General features: G+C 55.4%; 2 protein-coding genes across 4 annotated transcripts; both read left to right on the top strand.

Moving 5' to 3' along the window:
* The first annotated feature begins 4,491 nt into the window (after window positions 1–4,491).
* CCN5 (cellular communication network factor 5) lies at window positions 4,492–10,211 on the top strand. Of its 3 annotated transcripts, none has more exons than XM_056354201.1 (5): window positions 4,492–4,653; window positions 7,017–7,233; window positions 7,855–8,106; window positions 8,295–8,488; window positions 9,437–9,580. In XM_056354201.1, exons 1-5 carry the CDS (start codon window positions 4,594–4,596, stop codon window positions 9,443–9,445), a joined length of 732 nt encoding a protein of 243 aa, XP_056210176.1. In that variant the 5' UTR covers window positions 4,492–4,593; the 3' UTR covers window positions 9,446–9,580. The 3 variants fall into 3 exon arrangements, with proteins under 3 accessions (XP_056210176.1, XP_056210174.1, XP_056210175.1); XM_056354199.1 differs by having other exon boundaries at window positions 4,493–4,653; window positions 9,424–10,211; XM_056354200.1 differs by having other exon boundaries at window positions 4,495–4,653; window positions 9,014–9,566.
* Window positions 10,212–14,444: 4,233 nt separating this feature from the next.
* LOC130156057 (P2Y purinoceptor 1-like) lies at window positions 14,445–15,789 on the top strand. The gene has a single exon (XM_056354198.1). It carries the CDS (start codon window positions 14,445–14,447, stop codon window positions 15,498–15,500), a length of 1,056 nt encoding a protein of 351 aa, XP_056210173.1. The 3' UTR covers window positions 15,501–15,789.
* The last annotated feature ends 5,661 nt before the right edge of the window (window positions 15,790–21,450 follow it).

The following is a 21,450-nucleotide window of genomic DNA, read 5'->3' as shown; positions in this document are numbered from 1 at the left end:
CCTCCGGCCAGCTCCTCTGAGCACCCCCAAAGTCCAATGAGGTACTGCCTGGGATGGCCAACACCTCCTGAAGTATGGGCAGCTGCACAGGGTGGTGGGTTTGGCCCCTGCCTGGCTGCTTGACTCACTGCTGCAGCTCTTTGTCACTGCCTGAGCTCCGCTGGCTTCCTGGTGACATCGTACCATCCCAGTGATGTCACCTTACTGCAGTAACATCTCAGTGACATCAGGCATGTGGGGCAAGCAATATCCCCTTTTGTCCCTAGCTGAGGGACATAAAGAAAGGGTCCCCATCCCAAAGAGCTGAACCCGTACCCAGGGAAGGGCAGGCAAAGGGTAACCCCCTGGGCAGCCCTAAGCCCCCCCAGGGGTGCCCTGCTGCCCCCCAAGGCCCCACACATGGGGCTGTTGGCTGCTCCCAGAGCTGCTCGCTCAGGGCGATGAGAGGTTTTTATTTCCCTTACCAGCACTGTCACCTGATTGCTAACTGGGAAATAAAGTCACACCCATTAATCAGGAGTCCCTAATGAACACCAGCCTGCAATAAGTAATTGAAGTGCCCGTCCTGTGGCAAGGCTGGATCAGCACTTTGGCTGTTCCGGAGCCGTTGCTGACCGAGGCACAGCAGCCACCCCCGGGACACCTGGCTGGCCTGCGGCATTGGAAATGCAGCGGCTCGTGGGAGGGCACGGCTCCGGGCAGCGGAGGAGAAAGCGGCAGCGTGAGATCATAGAACCATCGAATCGGTGAGGTTGGCAAAGACCTTTGAGATCATTGAGCCCAGCCGTTAAGCTAGCACTGCCAAGCCCATCACTAAATCATGTCCCCAAGTGCTATATCTATACGACTTTCAAACATCTCCAGGGATGGTGACTCCACCGCTTCCCTGGGCAGTCTGTTCCAATACTTGACCACCCTTTCCATGAAGGCATTTTTCCTAATATCCAATCTAAACCTCTTCTGGCATAGCTTGAGGCCCTTTTGTCTTGTCCTGCTGCTTGTTATCTGGGAGAAGAGACCGACCCCCCCCCTGCCTACAGCCCCTTTCAGGTGATTGCAGGGAGCAATAAGGTTCCCCCTGAGCCTCCTCCTCTCCAGGCTGAACACCCCCAGTTCCCCCAGCCGCCCCCCATCAGACTGGTGCCCCGGCCCCTTCCCCAGCCCCGTTCCCATCTCTGGACACGCTCCAGCCCCTCCACGTCCCTCCCGCAGCGAGGGGCCCAGAGCCGGACACGGGACTCGCAGTGCAGCCTCACCAGTGCCGAGCACAGCGGGACGATCGCCGCCCTGGTCCTGCTGGCCACACTGCTGGGGACACCAGCCAGGCTGCTGTTGGCCTCTTGGCCACCTGGGCACACTGGGGGCTCCTGCCCAGCCGCTGCCGCCCAGCCCCCCCAGCCCTTTCCCGCCGGGCAGTTCCCAGCCCCCTGCCCCAGCCTGCCCCCGGCACTGACCCCGCTGAACCTCACACCAGTGGCCTCGGCCCCTCGGCCCGGCTGCCCAGCCCCCCCGCAGAGCCCCCCACCCCCCAGCAGGCCAGCGCTCCCCCCCAGCTTGGTGGTGTCTGCAAACTGACTGGGGGTGCACTTGATCCCCTCGTCCAGATCATCCGTAAAGACATTGAACAGGGCTGGCCCCAGCGCTGAGCCCCGGGGAACATCGCTGGTGCCCAGCACCAGCAGGATGAGACTCCATCCCACACCACGCTTTGGGCTCAGCCGCCCAGCCAGGGCCTCACCCAGCGCGGAGCATCCCCATCCCAGCCATGAGCAGCCGGGTTCTCCAGGAGATGCTGTGGGAGACAGTATCCAAAAGCTTTACTAAAGTCTAGGTAGACACCAGCCACAGCCTTTCCCTCATCCACTAGGCAGGTCTCCTTGTCATAGAAGGAGATTAGGTTCGTCAGGCAGGACCTGCCTTTTATAACCCCACTCTGGCTGGGCCTGACCCCCGGTTGTCCTGCACATGCCACGTGATGGCACCCAGGGTGATCAGCTCCATAACCTTCCCCAGCACCGAGGTTGGGCTGACAGGGCTGTAGTTCCCTGGATCCTCCTTCCAGCCCTTCTTGTAGATGGGCATCACACCTGCTACCTTCCCGTCAGTTGGGACCTCCCCGGTTAGCCAGGACTGGTGACAAATGATGGAGGTTGGCTCGGTGAGCGCTGCCGCCAGCTCCCTCCGTGCCCTCGGGTGGATCCCATCCGGCCCCAGAGACCCGTGTGTGTCTGAGTGGTGTAGCAGGTCGCTGACCATTTCCCCTTGGGTTATGGGGGCTTCATTCTGCTCCTCATCCCCGCCTTCCAGCTCAGGGGCCAAGTACCTGGAGAACAACCGGTCTTGCTATTAAAGACTGAGGCAAAGGAGGCATTAAGTACTGTAGCCTTTTCCTCACCCTTTGTCCCTGTGTTTCCCTATCCAATAAAGGTTGGAGAATCTCCTTAGCCCTCCTTTTGTTGCTAATGTATCCATATATCCATATATTTTCTATAGAGACATAAACCACCTGTGCACCATACTGAAGTGCTCTGCTGTGGATTGTGCCCCAGAGATGTGGCTCCAGCCTTCAGTATCAAACCTTCTGGCTTGTGAGCACCTGTCAGTGGGGCCTGGACCTCCCTGCTAGTGAGGACAGAGAGATGCGGGGTCCTCACGCCTCCCTGCAATAGGCAGGGCTGCCAGTGCGAATCCCTGGACCTCTGGGCATGGCTCTGATGTTGCAGGGAGCTGGGGCTCCCGCGTGAGAAGCAGAGAGTCCAGCGCCAGGATCAGTGACAGCAGCCTTTGGAAAGTGGCCTGGTATTTCCACAAGCTGCCATGACCTCATTAACAGGCTGATTGCAGCTAACGAAGCAAAACCAAAGCAGAGAATCAGGGTGGTAACAGGAGAGCTCGGGCTGTGCGCTCCTCCCTGCGGGCTCTGCCCTCCCTGCTCCGTGCCCGGGCTTCCAGGCCATGGCGAGTGGTGGAGCTGGGGTTGGGATTGCTGCTCAGGTGACTGAAGACCTGTTTTGTGAAAGCAAAAGCAAAAAGAAGGGGGAAAAGCCTGGAGGGGGGTATGGGCCATCACTCCTACTTGTAGAATTTTGATGCTCTGCTTAAATGGCACCCAGCCCCTCCTGCCTGTTTGCCAACATTTATCATAATATATGTTGTATATATGTATATGTTAATAATCATATCATGGCTATGTTTGTAATAATAGTATAATTAATAAATAGCAAAGTATATGTTAATAATAATATATGTTAATATGTTATATATAGTGGCAGTTCTTGTCATGCCTGCAAGGTACGGAGAGTCTGTGTGCAGCTACCAGGGTCTGGCCCCCAGCCCATGTCCTGCAGGTAAGGGGGGTGCAGGAGGGGAGCCAGGGAGAGCTGCAGGGCATCCCACATCCTTACGTGATCTCAGGCCTTTCCTTCGACCTCTGGACTTATAAATTCCCCCTCTTACATCTTGTGATAAGATCTGGGGGATGGGAATGTGGACAAGGGCCTCAGTTTCCTGAGATGTTTCGTTTTCAATTTCCTAAACACCAGCCTTCTGCCCCCAGAAACAGTGATTGAGAGGAAAGCTTGCACAGGGCAGACTGAGAAGTGCTAAAGCACTAGGAGGCAACCGCTGAGCACCCACTTTTCCTCCCCAGACTTGGATTGTAGATTCTCATGATTGCTTAAGACAGTCATAATTTTGGGGGAGCTGAATTTGCGTTTACAAGGCTTAAAATCAGCAGGGCCAGACTGCAGCTTTCCCTGCATCATGTACCCGGGGCAATGCAACACAATGTGCATCCAGCCCCCCTTGCCCCAGCAGCCTCCCTGGGTGCTGTGGCAGCAGCACCACCCCAGCAAATCCCCTTCGGCACAGAGAGGGAAGCACACCTCTGCTGCCTGGAGATCTTGCCTGGCAAACTGCTGCAGCCTCAGCTGCTGGCAGTCAAAAGCAAGTCATACACGGTCCCCAGCGATGGAGGGACAGGATCCTGCCCTTGGCTTCAGGGCTCTGTACAGCGTGGGCATCCACCCCTCTCCCACAGCCTGCCAGGCGCTGGGCTCACTGTAAAACACAGGGGTGCATGCCCTGTTCCTGCTTCGTCTGGCAATGCCCCCGGGTAGCAGCACAGACAGCCCTGCCAAACCCTTCAAAACCCAGGAGGAAGATACCAACTCTGTCTGGGCAGACCTTGATCAGTAGGCAGAGGCATGGACCTACCCTCCTGGTTGGGGCTAGCAGCAAGGAGCCACTTCACCCCACCAGCCTGGGTCCCAGCCCCTCTCCTGTGCTCCTCAGGGAGAGCGTCCCTTCCCTTCGCTCGCTGCCTCGGTGGACAGCACATTCTCACCTTGAGGGGACTGGAAATGGCAGCTGGAATGCGGGCTGGAAAAAAAAAAAGAAAGAAAAAAAAAAAAAAGAAAATCTTGAGGCTTATCCAAACCTACTCATGTTTATATTGGAGCCTGTGAGTGACATCAGAGCAGGGAGAGTATAAACACCAGCAGGACCTATCCCGAGCTTTAAAACCTGCAAACTCTCCTCTGCCTTCAAACTGCCCGGGGGATGATGTGCTGAAGTGGCAGAGTGGAGAGCAGCATGAGGCTCCAGCTAGAGAAGCAGCTCCTCTTCCTCTCCCTCCTCTGCATCCTCACCAAGGTAAGGGAGACGGGACCCTGGGGCAGCTTTAGCCTTACTCGGGGAAGCACCTGGATCTTGCAAAGTGGGATGCAGGGAGGACTGGGGTGTTACGAGCCCAGTAGCTAACGCTGGCTGGCAGACAGGCTGTATTTCTGCAGTCGCACGGGGGCAGAGCTATGCTTGGGAGAGTTATTTGCGATTAAGCAGTGGGGCCTTAACGTTCCTGGGCCAAAGACGTTCGCTGGTGCAAGTCCACAGAGCAGAGAGGAATGAGAGCAATGTGCTCTGTTTGCTTGCCCCGTCCCTGCAGCCCTCCCAGGGCGGTGGCATGCTCCCTGCGAGTGAGCGAGCAGCTCGGTGGTAGCAGCTCCTGCAGGCTCCTTTGTCCCTGCCCAGGCTCCCCAGCCTCTGCGTTACTCAGCTCTCCCTGGGTTGCTCAAGCAAAGCTGATGCCTCTGACAGAATTTGGGTTGTAGTGATTTTATTATTTTTTTTCTCTTGGACTCTGTGTGAAGATAGTTGCCTGTGTAGAGAACAGGAAAGTTGAAAAGTTTGGGTATCTCAGCTCCAAGTTCTAATTTCTGCTTGAAACTCAAAGCAGACCTTCTGCAAGCAGGGACATCGTGGCAGCATCGTGCATATTTGACTCCTTTCCCAGACAGTTAAGATCTCTGACAGAAGCCACATTGTCATCTAAAGACAAGTTAATTAGAAAGAGCAGGGGAAAATGGGTTAACGGCTTGTTTAGTCTTTCTAAAACATTGATTTGTAATAGCAGCCTCCTGAAAGATGAAAAATGCCCTTGGCTGCCTGGGTAAGCTGTGATGGAGAAATGATTCCTGCTCCAGGCACTGATGAGTGCCTGGAGAATCACCAAGAGCCCTCGTGCCTCCAGCCCAAACCTGGCCACCACAGCCAGTCCTTCAGTCCCTGCCACCACCCCCTCTGGTTTCTGCCACACTAATAATGCTGCTCATTGATAGAACTAAAACAAGACCCAGATTGCCCAGCCCATTTTGCATATATTTTATCTTCAGTTGCTGGCACTAGTATTTCTACCGCCCCATAAAAAACATCTGAACTGCTGTGAATGGGGAACAGATAGCACACCAGTACCTACCATCTCTGTCTAACTGGTCATGTCAGACCTGATGCTATTGGGAGAAAGTAAAGGAGAAAGAAAACCGTTGTCTAAAATCCATGTGGTCCAGCTGAACCCATCGATCTCTTGGCAGTCTCAGCAGTATTTGGACCAGCACAGGGATGCATTCTTTGATTGCGTGTTTGCTGAACTGCTGCCTGCGCTGCACTTGCTGGCCACGCAGCAAGCAAAGCGTGTGTGGTACTGAGCAGCAGGGCTGCCGCAGGGCAGCTCAGAGCTTCTGTGTGGGGCTCACACACAGTCAGGCCAGGACTGGCAAAGAATTCACTTTCAAACTGCAGAGCTAACTCACTTGGCTTCAGGCTCTATATGTAACAGCCCTGTCAGATACGACATGATGGGAGCACAAGTGCTGCCTGCAAAAGCTGTCTGTGCCAGGGTAATTGTGCAAGCAGAATGAGCCGTGGCTATAAACACCTACCTGCCTGGGTGAACTCCTGCAGGCACATCCCTGGCAAACAATCGGCTGAGCAGGCAAACGACTGCAGTGCACAGCCCTGCCGAAGCAATTGCTCAGTCTAGCTAGGAGGGGAAATGCAGCTCCCAGCCCTCGAAAAAGTGCCTATCTCAGGGCTCCTCGCCCAGTGGCCAGGCCAGGCAGAGGATGCTGCAGCCAGGGCCAGGCAGAGGATGCTGCAGCCAGGCCAGGCAGAGGAGGCAGCTGGACCAGGAAGGAAAGCAGTGAGGTTCGCTTGGCTTCAGCTCCCCCACAGCCGCTGCAATGCCCTGTTTCTTGGCTGTTAAGTCTGTTGGGAGTGGAGTGCTGTGCCCTCACCATGTGCATTCAGTCCCTGCAAAGCCACGTCTCCAGCTGGGTGCAGCCCGCTGCCTTGGGGGCAGGCATGGGGGTGGCTGCTTTCCCTCCCTTTAAGGGGACTGCCAGCCCCTTAAATCACCACCACTGCATGGGGCATTCCCCTTGTAGTTCTGTTCTCCCCTGTGTATTCAAAGCAGTGGTGCATTTAAGTCCCCATCCTGCACGGTGCTGAGCATCCCTGATTCTCCCTGGTTTTCAATAGGTGCCCATCCACACTGTACCCTAAGGGGACAGTAGCTTTCCAGGCTGCTTTGCCGTATTCCCATGGATTCGCAGAGCCTCCCTCCACCGAAAATCTGCCCCCATGACTGAGAGAAGGTTACCTGGCTGTCCCAAGTGAAACAGCAGCCGTTAGCCAAAATCACAACCTGTATGGAACCAGCAATGGCTTTGCCTCCACAGGTGTGTGCCCAGCTGTGCCGGAGACCATGCTACTGCCCCTGGGTGCCACCCCGCTGCCCCCGTGGGTCCCCCCTGGTCCTGGATGGCTGTGGCTGCTGTAAGATCTGCGCCCGGCGCCTGGGAGAGCCCTGCGATTTCCTCCACATCTGCGACCAGAGCCAGGGCCTCGTCTGTGACTACAGTGCGGTGCCCGCGGGGACAGGAGCCACCTGCAACTGTGAGCACAGGGGGTGCCCTCTCCCCCCAGGGATCACCCCGTGCTCCCAGCCCATCGTGCACCCCAGCTCCAGCCGTGGCCCTGGCCAGCTCCAGGCATCCCATGGCATTTTCAGGGAAGAGGTTAAGGTCAGGAAAGCAGCTGTACTGAGGATGATGCTGGCAGCTTGGGCATGGGGCTGTGCTGCAGGTCCCACCAGCTCTCGTGCTGTTTACCATCTGGGGATGCAAGGTGGTTTGAGCAGGGATGGATGCGGGGGTCCCAGGAATGCTGCAGTCACCCTGCCAGGGATGGAGCCTGGGAGTCCTGCAGAGCAATTCCAGGTGCATTTTTTCTAGCCTGAAAACTCTGAAAGGCAGGGTCACAGCCAAAGGGCAGTGGGTTTCTCACCTGCCGGTGAGCTGCTGCTTTGAAAAAACAGAGAGAGGAGGAGGCAGGGAAGGGGAGGAGGTTCGGCAACGCACCTGCAAATCATGTCTGCCCCACTTCTGTCAGTCACTTCTGTGGCCCCCCAGTTCAGTCCCTTTATGCCAGCCCCACATTTCCCCCCAGCAGTCCCCTCTGCCATCCACATTTCTCTGTCACTTTGTCCCTAATGGATTCCCTGGCTGTCACTTGCAGTTGAAGATGGTGAGGAGGGCTGCGAGGTGAATGGCCGGGTCTATCGAGATGGGGAGGTTTTCCAGCCCAGCTGCAAACTCCAGTGCCGCTGCCTGGATGGGGGCTTCACCTGCATCCCGCTCTGCCAGGAGGATGTGCGGCTGCCCACCCCGGACTGCCCCTACCCACGGCGCGTAGAGGTCCCAGGGAAGTGCTGCCCTGAGTGGATTTGTGAAGCCCGGGACCAGTACCTCCTCCGAGATGCTGGGGCAGGTAAGATGCAGGACGTGCCAGTGAAGGGATGCCCGCGCAGGTCTCTGGGGATGGTCCCTTCACCCCAGACTATGAACATCAACAGGAGACACCTTGCTACACGTTTCTCTGCCACGCAGGGCTACACTTTCAGGGCACATTGTACCTGGCCCCAACCACCCTTTTTCCCCTCATCTCTTTTCATCTAGCCCCTGGGGCAGCATCCCCACCGCTGCTGTACCCCTGCCAGGAGTGGGGTACAGAGTGGAGTGCCTGCTCGGCCACCTGCGGCGTGGGCTTTTCGACCCGCGTCTCCAACCAGAACCGTTACTGCAGGCTGGAGACTCAGAGGCGGCTCTGCATGGCCAGACCCTGCCCGGCTCTGCCGGCAGCATCCCTGGTGGTAAGTGAGGGCTTCGGTGAAGCTGGTGCCTCTGGCAACAGGTTTGCTTGTGAAAGGCAAATGCCAGCCAACATGAGCCAGGGGACCCTCGATGACCTGTGGGCACCCCATCACCTCTCCTCAGCCTTGAGCTGACCGTGTCTCAGGGACAGATAAACCACCTCCTGAAACTTCACTTGGAAAACAGATGATGGCAGGTGCAGACCTGAATTTTGGGGTCTCTGAATCCAAGAGTACTGTGGATCCCACATAACCCTGAGCCACAGGGGTGACCCTGCCCCTATGGCCAGAGGTGCACTTGCAGCTCCCACCTGGCTCCCTGGGTACACCTGAGAGGTGGCTCTGCCACCTTCAGCCAGCCTAGCACAGCCCCAGCGCGGACATGGTGCAAAAGCACCCTGTTCACACACACGCGGCGCGTTCTGGGGTCAGGCACCTGCACTGCCACATGCCCCTGCCCCCTAGATGTGGGGGACATGCCATCACCCTGCTCCATCTCCCCATCACTCTGTTTTACCTTTCCAGAGGGGAAAATGAGGTCGTTTGTAGCCATGCCCACCCCCATCGCATCCCAGAGCCAAGGCCTCGTCCCAGCAGAGTCTGGCACAAGCCCACGGCACTGTGGTTTTGGTGGAGATGGAGAATGTGTCCCTGAGGAAACTAGGGAAGAACTGATGGACTTTGGCTGCAAAGAAAGGTGGAAATAGAAAACAAGATCCCTGTGTCACCCAGCACCTGCCCCCTCTGTGCACCCCCGCTGCTCCAGGCCGGGTTACTGGGCAGCATCCCCGAGTTTCTTAGGCTGAATGAAATGGGAAATGGGGAAACCCTTCCCTGAGCGTGAACTGACCCAAGAAACCAGGAATTGGTCCTTTCGCGGATCGGTGGGGCTTTTGGAGAGGTGATGCTGCTCCTCCACCGTGTCACGCACACAGCTCTGCTCTGCAGGGGCTGTGAAAGAGACTGTCTCCAGGCACCTGGAAGCCCAAATCCCCAGGGGGAACCCTGACACCCTGCCCTTCCAGGGAAGGAGCAGGTACATCGGGCTGCACACCACAAGTCACCATCACACCAGGCTGAGCAGCTTGACAGTGCACAAGCTCTGCCATCCCACGATATCCACTCCAGAGACCAGCAGCTGCTTCCTGGGCATGGGCAGAGGCATCCTCCTGATGGCAGCTCTAATTCACCTTCCCCGCATCCCTCCAGAATAAACACAAACCTTCCTGCTCCGCCTGGCCTCCTCCTCTCCAAAGCACTGGCGGTTTGGCAGGGCTTCGGCGAGCGAGGAGCTCAGACGCAGGAGACACCGCTCCACAGCACCAGACATACCGCCTGCCATCCAAGCACATACCCCACAAGCCAAGGCCAAAAGAAAAGCAGGAAAAAGAGAAAACAAATCGCAAAGATGAGTCGGGGCCTCTCCCGACGGGCTGGAGCTGCTCCAGCTATGCAAGAGTCGGCGCAGGAATGTTGCGAGCAGCTCTGCCTTGACTTTCTCACATGATCACGTCATTTCTCACAATCCTTCTGGGTGATTGAAAAATGAAACCCAAATGCCCTCTAACGGCCTCGCACAAGTGTGCAGAGGGAACGCGCATCCCATGGCAGGGCGAGAAGGGCAACTGGAAAGCAGCAGTGGTTTAGGTGACGTGTCCAGGCAAGATACAGACAGTTTAGATGTGTATTCGTGGAACTGAAAATAAAGATGTGCTCATCTAGGTGTGGAGCTTGTCTGAGCCTGTCTGTGCAGGGTAAGCCCGGCTCTGGTGAGCCCTCAGGAGCCCTGCTGCTCATGGCTAGCTTGGCTGCTGCAGGAGAGGTCTGACCCAGGATGGGGCAGCTTGGAAGCACCTCAATTCAGGCTGTTTAGGATAAGAAAATGAAAAGAAAAGAAAAAAAAAAGTGAATCAAAGCACTGAAAACATTATTACAGTATATTATACCCTAGATTAAATTCTGCCCCTTTGCTTCTACCCATCTGTAAGCTCCATCAGCTCTGCCAACGGGACCAGCCCTGGCCGTGGCAGTGCCTGGATCTCCACTTGCTGCTGGGGTGTGTGGGGGAGCACAGCATGGTGCTGGGCTGTGTTACCGCTGGCTCTGCAGCCCCAGGCACGCACCAGGCCATGCCTCTTCTCAGCCTCTCCAAAACCAAAGCCCAAATTCTCCCCCTGCAACTCATCCCTCCTCCCGCCAGCCCCACGCCTCCTCCAGACCCCAGACCAAGCTTTCCCTGGCATCACGCCACTGCTGTCACCAGCTGCCACGTGATCCCAACCCAGGCCAATGTGACACCAGGGCAGGTTTGGGGGTGCAGGGGCAAAAGGCTGAATGGCAGGGGGAGCTCCCCTCTCCTGCTGGGGGAAAGCCTCCCCACAAGCAGCAGGAGAGGCAGCAGGGCCAAGGCAGCTGCTCGCCCACTCCCTGGGCCCTTGCAAGTGTTGAAAATAAAATTGAAGTCAAGGATGCTTTTCAGTCACCTCTTGGGAATAATAAAAAAAAAAAATATCTCACTGCTTATGCAGTAAAATATGGCTTGCAAAGAGAATTTACTGTGATCATCTGGTGCTCTGCCCGAATACAAATCATTAATTCAGTTTGATACGGGGGACACAGTGAACCTCTGGCAGGCAGCAAACCAGAGAATGAACGTGGCCCCATCCGCAGCTTTTGTTTACTTTTTTCACCTCTGCAACGGCCATGCCAAAAAAACAGCTCATGTTGACTTTAAAACCACAGTGTTCCTTGATTGACATGCATAAGACTTGTTCTGTGTACTGAAAATCCTGTTTTTAAACCAGTTCTTTTTTGAGCATGTTGGGACACAGCCACCAGGGCCAGGTGAGCTGCTGGCAGGGAGCGCTGTCAGGACTCTCACCCCCTCCCAAATCCTGCCCAGCCACCTCTGGGTGATGGTAAAAATCAAAAGGTCACTTTTTAAGTGGCAACCTGTAATTCTCATCTCAAACAGAAATGACTCAACACACCTCTGCTATAATTTTCTTTTTTTTCCCTGCAAAATTACATTTCTCCCTGATTCACTAAGCAGAAAACATCTAAATAATGAATTAATGACTCCAAATAAATCAGAGTTATTTTTCCTTAAGAATACATGGAAATCAACTCCTGCAATTTGACTGCCAGTCTCTCAATATATGCTGTTCCCTCTATAGCCCTGCTACCCCGGAAGCATGTGGTTATTTGAGGATCACGTTTACTGCAGGTCCTGGTGCAGCAGGTCCTGGGCTTTGCCTGCTCTTGTGGGGCAGTAAATACTCTGCCATCCACAGGTGATTACAGTCACCTGTAAAGATCAAAAATCCAAACAGAAGACAACTCACCCCGTCCTCAAGGCACACTGCCACCTCTGCGAGCATAAATGGCACGTGGTGATTCAACAACCATATTCCCCAACAGTGGTGAGCAACAGATCACAGCCCATTTCCGTGCAAACAGATGCAGCAGCTGAAGGAGAAACTGTGTGCTGCTGCATGAGTAAACAAAGTGCATCAGAATTTTTTTCCCAAGCCATTCTCATGACTGATGATTTTTAAACGGTGGAGTTGGTGGAGAAAGGGCTGGATGAGCCTCTCATTAAAGCTAAATGTTTTCAGCTACCTCCTGAGCACAGGAATGCAGTTATCCATTAAAAAAAAAAAAAAAAAGTACATCAAAGTCCTTTTTTTGCTGTTGGTGAAGAGCCTTGAATTGGTTGCCTGAAAGCCCATCAGCCCATCACTCAAGTTCCGTGTTTGCTACCTACAGGAGCTGTCCCAGCCCTGTGCTCTCACACTGCCCTGGGCAGGCTGGCAGCAGCATTGCCGCCCCATGCTGGAGCTGGGCACCAGAGGGGAGCATCCTGATACGGGATGCAAAGCTGGGTGGTAGCATCTCTACTGCGAGTGAAATCATGGGTCGAGGGAACGTCTTACACATGAGACAGGCACGAGAGAACAGCAGTGCTGCTGTGTGTGTGCCTCCAACAGGTCCTGGGAGCAGGGGGTGTGGAGGGCACAGGGCTGCAGCCAGGGAACGGGTACTGCTCCCCGTACCCTGCCCTGCTCCTCTCTTCCCTTGGCAGGAGGCACCCAGCTCCAAGCCTTCATTCCAGGGACAGAGAAAGTTTTGCTTACACTGCTGAGAGCAGCTTGTGGCCCTTCCTGTGATTACAGCAGTCCTCCCAGCCAGCTGCTGTCTCTGCCTCAGTTTCCCAAACGGCAGATGTCCTGGGACAAAGGGGACTGCTCCTGGTTTGTTCCTCTCATCTCACTGCACTTCATAACTCAACCCCAGGCTGCAGGAGCAGCTGACATGCACGGAGTGAAGGGTGCAGGAGCAGGGCAGGATGGAGGACTGCTTTCCTGAGGGGTGAACACCCATGGACCCCCTCCTCTGTTGCTGTTGCTCATACAGAAGCACAGAGCCACCAGAGCCTCTGCAAACCTCAGAAAAGCCATATCCTTACTCCGTGGAAACAGCTTTTAAGCTTCATCTCTTGGGGCACAACCATAGTGGCTACATGTTATTACATAGGTGGAAATCACATGCAGCCTTTCCCATCGTTTATCTGCTCCAGCAAGCGCATTTTGGGGTACCATATGTGTGTTCACTCACAACAAGCAGCTGCCACCACCCCACGTCATGACCTTCCCTACACTGTCCTCAAACCGCTGTGCCCAAGCGTGGTCCAGCAGAGATGCTGGGCTGCTCCCAAGGAGAGACAGGCAGTCGGGATGACTCAGGCAGGACTCACCCCCTTCCTTCCCTGCTGGCAGGTGAGATCCCAGCCTCTTCCCATCCCCTGCCCTGCGTTAAGTTCCAGGAAATCAGGTGGCCGCGGCCCTTCCCTGAAGCTGTTTTACCAAGGTCATTTCCTTATGGCTTGCCAGGGTAAACCTTCCCCCCTCTGACTGTTGTTTACTCCTGCACCTGGAGGTGAAGTTATTTCTGGCCGTGTTTACATGGCAGGACGTGTTCAGCAATGCAGATGGGGGGTGGCTTTCTTTGGGGGTCCTCTTTGGGGTCGCTGCTTTTAGCTCTTGCCCCACCCTCACAGTATCTGGCTTCTTCTGCGTGACATCCCCGGCGGCAGGGAAGGCGGCGGAGGAAGGTCACAGCCTGACACGCATCTCCTCCCTGCGTGGCTCCAAACGGCTCGGAGGAGGAGGAGGGAGAGGATTTTTGTACCTGGGGAGGGATACGGTGGGCAGCCAGAGCAGGTGGTTGCTTAGGGAAGGGGCAGCGTTCAGCAGGGAGCGGGGCAGCAGCCCGGCGTGCCCACGCCTGCCGGCACTGCCTGCGGCACCGCTGCTGCCCCACGGAAAGCTGCCGGCCTCGACCTTGCCCCACTGCCACCGGTGCACAACACGGTCCGGGCAGGCGGCCGGGAGAAAGGCCGTCAGGGGTGGAAGTGAGGGACGAGCTCACGGGACGCAGGCTTCCAGCCCCCGGTCTGCAAGGGTGGGAGGTTTCTCCTCACGCTGCATGGGACACACCGGGCTGAAAGCTTTGGCCCCCGCCATCAGACATCCCCCACCCGCTCCGAGGCAGAGCCTCCCTCCCCGCTCCCTCCCTCCCGCTCGCTCCAGGCACGCCGTGTCCGAAATAGCCGGGCCCCCGCGCGTCCCCGGTGCCCGCCTCGAAATATCTCAAGTGGGCTGGCAGCGGCCCCGGCAGCGGTGGAAGCCACCGGGGCTCTCCACTGAGGCGGCCATCGCCACAGCCTCCCCATGCTCCGGGGAGAGCCGGGTGCCCCCGACCCCCCCTGCCAGGGCCCGTTGGGAGCGGAGAGGCAAGGGCAGCCGCAGGGAACGTGGCGCTGCCAGGGCTGGCTCTGGGCTCGGCGCTGCCCGTGCTGCCCTGCCTACGAGCCACAGGCACCGCTTCGCCGGGCACCGGCACCCTGAGCAGCGCCACGACCAGCGCCGTCCCGCGAAGCCCACTGCAGCCCACCATGGCCACGGAGTCTCTCACCCCGTGGCCCGGCAATGACAGCAGGACCCTGTGCCCTGTGGATGTCACCTTCGCCCAGCGCTTCTTGCCTGCCGTCTACCTGGTGGTGATCCCGCTGGGGCTGGCGGGGAACGGGCTGGGACTGTGGCACATGTGCACCGGCCCCCAGCAGCGTGCCCGCCATCCCCTGGGCTTGCTGGTGGGCAACCTGGGTCTGGCTGACCTGCTGTACGTCAGCACGCTGCCCTTCCTCGTCAGCTACTACCTGCAGGGCAGAGTGTGGCTCTTTGGACCCGGCTGGTGCCGGATCACCCGGGGCCTCTTCCACCTCAACCTCTATGCCAGCATCGGCTTCCTCACCTGTATCAGCATCCACCGCTACCTGGGCATCGTGCACCCACTGAAGGCTCGGGGCAGGTGCCAGGGGGCAACTTCTTCAGCGTGGCTCAGCACGACGGTCTGGATGTGGGTCATTGCGCAGGTAGCTCCCGATTTCATCTTCAGCAAGATGGACGACATGGGGACACGGTGCCACGACACGACCGGGAACGAGAACCTGGGAGTTTACTTGCCATACACTGTGGCCATCACTGTGACTGGGTTTGTCATCCCATTCCTCATCATCATCGGATGTTACTGTCACGTGGTGGTGGTGCTCTGCAGGAATGACACCATGGACCTCAGCCTCAGGAGAAGAAGCATCAGACTGGTGATTCTTGTGATGGTCCTCTTCTCCATCTGCTTCCTTCCTTACCACGTCTTCAGAATCCTCAGCTTGTTGTCTCGAGGCTGGCAGCTGCAAGGGTCCTGCACACAGGCTTCAAAGCACATTTACGTTTCCTACCAGGTGACCCGGGGCCTGGCCAGCTTCAACAGTGCCCTCAACCCCCTGCTCTACGTGATGACCAGCAAAGACTGCATGTCATGTATGAGGACCATCCGCCAAAGAGCCAGCCAGTCGCTGGGGTCCACCTTCAGGAGCAAAACCTCTTGCCAGGCAGATGAGAAGAAGATGAGCATCATTCTTCGTGAGGTGGAGGCTTCTGATGACCTCTGAGGTACCCAACACCCCCTCCAAAGGATGCACCACTTCTGTTTGCTCTTGGCCCCATCTTGGGAGCAGCCCCCCAGCCTTGATGCCTGTTTTACAGAGAGGTGGTGACTGCAGCATCACTGGCTCATCTCACACAGGGATAGACAGGACTGCTGGCATCAGAGCACATACTGGGACCAGGTTTTAGAGCAAAGCTACTCAACCCAACCATTTTGCCTACAGTAACTTGGAGATGGAAAGAGGTGAACATTGCGTTTCCTCCAGTCCTGAAGTATTTCTCAGCTCAGCCTCCGACACAGCAGTCTGAGCTGGTTAACATCCCCCTGGCTCCCCAGCCACTCATCGAGCTCTCAGTGAGTGAGGGATGGGGGTGAATGACGCCTTGCCCCCCCTGCTGCATCCCCTCTCCTCCACTGGACGTGGGTTTGAGACAGGATTCCCTCCTTCACCTGAAGAGAGGGCACTGGTAATTAACTACCTGCGTCACAGGACAGCTGAGAGGGTGAATCTTGGTGGGGCAGGGCAGGGGGGGAAGTGCTGTCATCAAAATATTAGGTTTTTAGATACATGACTAAGCTGTGCCAGTTCCTGGGTGACTGGGCTGCTTCAGGATCTGTGTTATTCTCTACTGCCCACCCCCCCTGCAAAAGAAAAAAAGAATTTTAGCATTACTCACTCTCTTTTGGAAGAGCATATAGCAGACAACAACAAATTGGTATTTTAAAGTTTCTGGAGGCTGTTGGTTGGGGGTGGGGGTTTTTGCAAGGCAAATGACTGTAGTGGCTTGAACCGCTGCTTTCAGCAGGCAGATCCCAGGAGAGTTTTGAAATCTTCAGGTGGGTGGCTGCATCTCAGTCTTGCATCCCGCCTTGAGAGGGGATTAGACGTGTCTAGCAGAAATTAGACGTGCAAAAAGAGAAGCACCACTGGTTTGAAGGCTTGTAAAGGCAAGGCTCACTGGTGAGGGCAGTCCTTCTGCTGTTGTTGGGGGGGGCATGTGGGGACCCCTTCTTCAGGGGGAACAGCAGCAACCAAGAGGCATTTCGTTTTTTGCTCTTGGTGCACCCCACCACGAACAGCTTGATGTTTTGGTCCTTGTGAAAGAAGCAATGTGACAGCAGATTTTGCAGCTCAGCTGAAGAAGTGGATTGTGAGTTAAAATCAGCCCATTCCAGGAAAGGGCCAACCCACAGATGCTGCGCTTTTTGGACCAAAGCCTGATATTTATCAAGGTCAACTGTTCCTCCTACAGACCCACCTTTGCTGCTGTGTGGAGGGAGCTGCAACTTGCTTTCAGATGGAGTTAATAGGTCTGAAGTGCAAATAAACACCTAATGCTTTCAGCCATGAGTCATCTGGCTTCTTTTAAAGCTTTAAAAGAACACAGGAGCCAGCTGGCCTGCGGGCTGGAGCAGGGGCCTGCCAGCCCCGGGGAGCAGTGACAAGTTTCCCAGGACTCTGCAGACAGGGAGCATGGCATACACTGAGGTAGGTCCCCAGAGTCTGCTCAGCACCAGGCAGGGTTGCCTGAAACTTTCAGCTCCCACCTCAACCAAAGGAAACACTAAGACAAAGCCTAAATTACAAGATGCTCTTCTGTCTCTGAAGTAGGGAAGATCTTTGGGGGATTGGGATCAGATATTGTCTCCTCCTTGCACACACTCCCCAGATCTGAGCTTCACCGGAGCTCTGAATTCTTCTCCTCTTTTCCTGAAAAAATATCCACACCTCCAAAAGCTGTCCGACTCTTCCATCTTCACACCTGGATCCCATCCAAGATGCTACAGCTCCCCACAGAACCAGCTTCAGCTGCCCACAGCCCACAGGAGCTACATCTCACTGTCACTGCACCCACTTTGTGCATGATTGATTGAAACAAAGCATCACCTGCATCCCAGGGAGGGAGCACTGTGTAACAAGTGCCAGCAAACTCTGCTCTCACCCCCTGCATCACTGTGCCCAACTCTGTCTTCTCCAGTGACCCCTCAAGTCATTGTTAATGATGATTTAAAGATCTGTATCCTGAGAAGCATCCCTAAGCCCTAGGGACAGTTGCAGCCACAAAATCCGTTCATTTTTCTCTGTCCTGCATCTGTCAAATCAGCAAAAGCCATTAAGGATCTGTGTGTCAGGCTGATGCCCCTGAGATACTAGGGGCTTGGCTTCTTTTTGTATCTCCTACTTTGCAGTTCCCTTGATTCTCAGACAATACTACTTCCTCCTGTGAGCTAAAGGACTAAGCTCCTTCCCTTTATTAGCTGTATGTGTAATTAAGGGCCAACCGCTGGCACATGAGCCTGTGTGGCCAGCTTTTGCAGCTGGCGATGGAGCAGCCAAGCAGTCCTCCTTCCTCCAGCCCTCCCTGTCAAGGGAGGCTCCTTCCCTTGCAAACAGCAGCCGCTGCTCTCTGTGGGACACTGCAGCTGCATGGTCACTGCTGGGGACCTGCCCAAAACATGTGGGCACTACTGACCCCTCAAAGCCTCCCCAGGGCTCCTTATCCCCTGGGACCAGAGGGGTGGGATTGTCCCTGGAGCAACCAGCACAGGCAGCTCTTGCTCTGTGCCAGTCCCTGCTTGTGGCATGGGGAGGGGAGGATGCGGCACATGTTTGGGAGGGGGTGAGGGGACAAGGAAGGTGGGGAGCTGCCGTATCCCCCCTTCTCCTTCTCCTAGCAGCTCTGCCAGCCATTGGCAGGGCCGTGCATGAGCATTTGCTGCTGGCAGGTGGGGGTCAGTGCTCACCGGAGCTGCTGTGCCATGGTTGCATCCTGGACCAGGCATCAGCTTTACTTCCAGGCTGGCACAAGCACAGGGAGAAGACATGAGTGGGCTGCAGCGGCGCCTGGGTCAACACCCACCCACTCAGGGGCTGGCTTTGAGCAAGGCCCCTTCCCCTCTGCTGCAGAGACCTTCCAGAGCTGTCAGGTTCCTTTACATGGGATGCAAATCCTCATGGGAGATGGCTCGGTAGGAATTAAAATTCATTTCACCTCTTGCGAGCTCCTGGCTTACGATGAGGTGAATGTCCCTCTCTCCCTCCCTTGGCTATCTGTTGCCAGACTTGAAGATGCCTAAAATCAGGTGGGAGGAATCCCACCTGTACTGTCCACTTTCCCCACAGCCTTTCTGGCACACCGAAGCGGAGCAATGATCTTGTCTGAACAATCAGCCTGAAAGCAGGCTATTAACTCCTTTACCCAAATTAGACCCAACCAACAAACCAAACATGGTGGGAATTCTCCTGCTGACATTAATGGGATTGGGATCAAGCTTGGCAATTTGGCAGAACTTCTTGCTTCATTAAATAAAACCTTCTTGGTTGAGGATTTGTTGCAAACGCAGTCAGGATTCGTTACATTAAAGAGAACTTTTGAGCTGACAGCCCAGGGAAGCCATTCATGCAGAATTAACAGGCGTATGTACAGATGCACAGATGTACAGCCACTTTCTTTAAAATGCAAAACTGTTTTTCTTGGCATGCAAAACACGCTACAAAAAGAAAATGTAACTATCAGCAGCAGCTAAATGTATAGGAATTGACTCTGTTTAATTCTTTATTTCACTTTGCATGGATTTCTAAAAAGAGACTAAATGTTGTGTTTCCAAGGTCTTTGTGTTTCCAGAGGCACCCAGCAAAGCAAGGGAGCGAGAGGCTCCCCTGTGCAAGCAGTGGGGAGCGGGAGTGAGCAATGAGTGCCACAGGAGCCGCAAAGACTCCTTGATTTCAGCAAAATGATTGCCAGGTGCTGTTTAACAGCTGCTGGCTGCAGAGGTACCAGGCATTAGCCTGCTGGAGTAGGAGGACTTGCCCCCACCGGTGAATAGAGAGTTCGTGGTGTGATACGTGGCCGCTGGCTGAAATCTGGCTCTGACCGAGCTGCCCACCTCACATCAGGGGGTCGGTATGGCCAGCAAAGCCCCGTTTGCTAAACAAGCGTGGGTTGGCTGCCCTGTACTGAAAACAGGGGCTTATGCATTTGTGTCAGAGATTTCCACAGCCCGGGGGAGCAGGAGCTGCTGCTCGGACAAGGGCTGGGGTACCGGGGACATTGCTGTGGGACTGAGCTGGTGCACAGAGTCCCCACTGTGCAAACAGGGCATCTCCATAATGCGAGAGCCCCCTGGTCCAGGTGGAGGTGTGAAGACCCTGTGCGAAGCCGGAGGAGAAGCAGCATGAGCAGGAGGCTTCCGCAGGTCTCAGCTTCCCATTACACCAGGCGTCAGGCAGCAGGACTTTGGTGAATCTTCTACGGCGTGGTGGGAGGCTGCAGTGAGCACACAAAAAGGGATGAGTCACTCAGGTCACTAATGAAAGGTCACAGCATCCTCACATTCAGCGAGAGGCATTTATTTCTTCTGTAAAACAATTTCATTGCTAAAGTACCTTTGGCTACAGGGACAACAGACCTGACAGGTTATCTTATTTGCCAAGGATATCGGTAAGACTGGGGAGGGAATAGTAGATGCAATTACTCCAGGTGACCTGGGATAAAATGGTAAATGTACCTGCAACTGGGTGCCAGTGGTGAAGATTTTAATAAAAGAAAAATCTGAGTCTTTGTCTGTGCTACACAGAGTGTTTTGGCATCTGGGAGACCAACAGCTTGTGAAGAAGAGCAAATCACATAAATAGAATAACATTTAGCGTGACTGCATGAGGCCATCAGTCTAATATTACTCCTGCAGTGCATGCAGTTATAAATAGGTGATGCCGTGTAGCGTGGGACCTGAGGAGAGCGAGAGCTGAGGAATGCACTTGCAGCTCAGCAGCAGCGGCACTGCGCAGCTTGCAGCTGTGACACGCATTTGTATGTGTGTTACAGAGCGACTGCGGCTGCACCCTGCAGACAGGGATTTGTCCTGGAGGACTTGATGAGCCCAGGCTTAATAAAGATGTGCCATCTTTCTGACCACCCCCCTAAATATCCCCCAGTGGCAAGCCCTCCGCACCCCTTGCCATCAGTGCTGCTTGCTGCTCAAGGCAGGGGTCAGCACAGAGAGCAGGGCAGCAAGAAACCCCTGGGTCTGCACACCATGACCTGCACCGTCTTCTCAGCAACCTTGGAGGAGACTATAGTTTGAATTTTACCCCACACCTCCGCTCTGCTCCTACCAGGAGATGCTCAGGTCAGATCCAGCTCCCTGAAGAGCCCTTTGTGCCAGGGCACAGCCCAGCCACTGTGAAATTCTTCTGCTTGTTTGGGCTGATGGGCAAAAAGTTTACCTTAAGGATCATCAGAAAACTCCCAGGCTTCTCAGTAGCAGCACAGCTCCTCCTCAGAGAGGCTGCTTCCATGCTTGCCGAGGAGGTCCAAAGACAGGAGACAGATTAACTCCATCCTGGCCTCCTTTGCTTGGATGCGGAGGCGCTGCTCAGCAGAGGTGGGGGAGAACCACATACCGCAGCTCCCCGTCAACTCTTACCAGCCCAGCCCACACTGCAGCACTGCTGCACCTCTGGTCCAGGCTCTGCAGGCTGAGAAGGCGCCCTGGCAACACAAAGCTGCTGGCACTGAGGAGAGCTCAGGGGGACGTTTGGTGGTGGTGATGCCAAAAGCCAGGCACTCTCACTGCATGAAGTGTTATTTGGTTATGGAGGCAAAAATCCCCCTATAATGTAAAAGTGTGCGGTGCTGTGATGGCAACACAGTGCCGTGCTGAGAGCCCAGAGGAGCCAGGGACACGGACAGTCCTTGGGATGCAGCTCATCCAGGTGCCTGGGGGTGTGCAAGACCCCAGCAGGTCTGCAATACCCAGCGGGAGATGCTGCAGCCTCCCCAGGGCTGCTGGGGGAAAGCATCTTTCTGCGTACAAAGCAGGAACAGCAGTCCCATCACCACAGCCGCTGTCCCACTGCACTGGGCAGGGAGGTGGGGAACAGCTCTGGCAGGTTTGCCCCAGGGCCAGCTGCAGAGCAGAGACACCAACGGCACAAGGTGCACAGCGAAGGA

Source organism: Falco biarmicus, chromosome 10 (genome assembly GCF_023638135.1).
Source record: "Falco biarmicus isolate bFalBia1 chromosome 10, bFalBia1.pri, whole genome shotgun sequence".
Taxonomy (NCBI): domain Eukaryota; kingdom Metazoa; phylum Chordata; class Aves; order Falconiformes; family Falconidae; genus Falco; species Falco biarmicus.
This window is presented reverse-complemented; position numbering and strand designations above follow the sequence as displayed.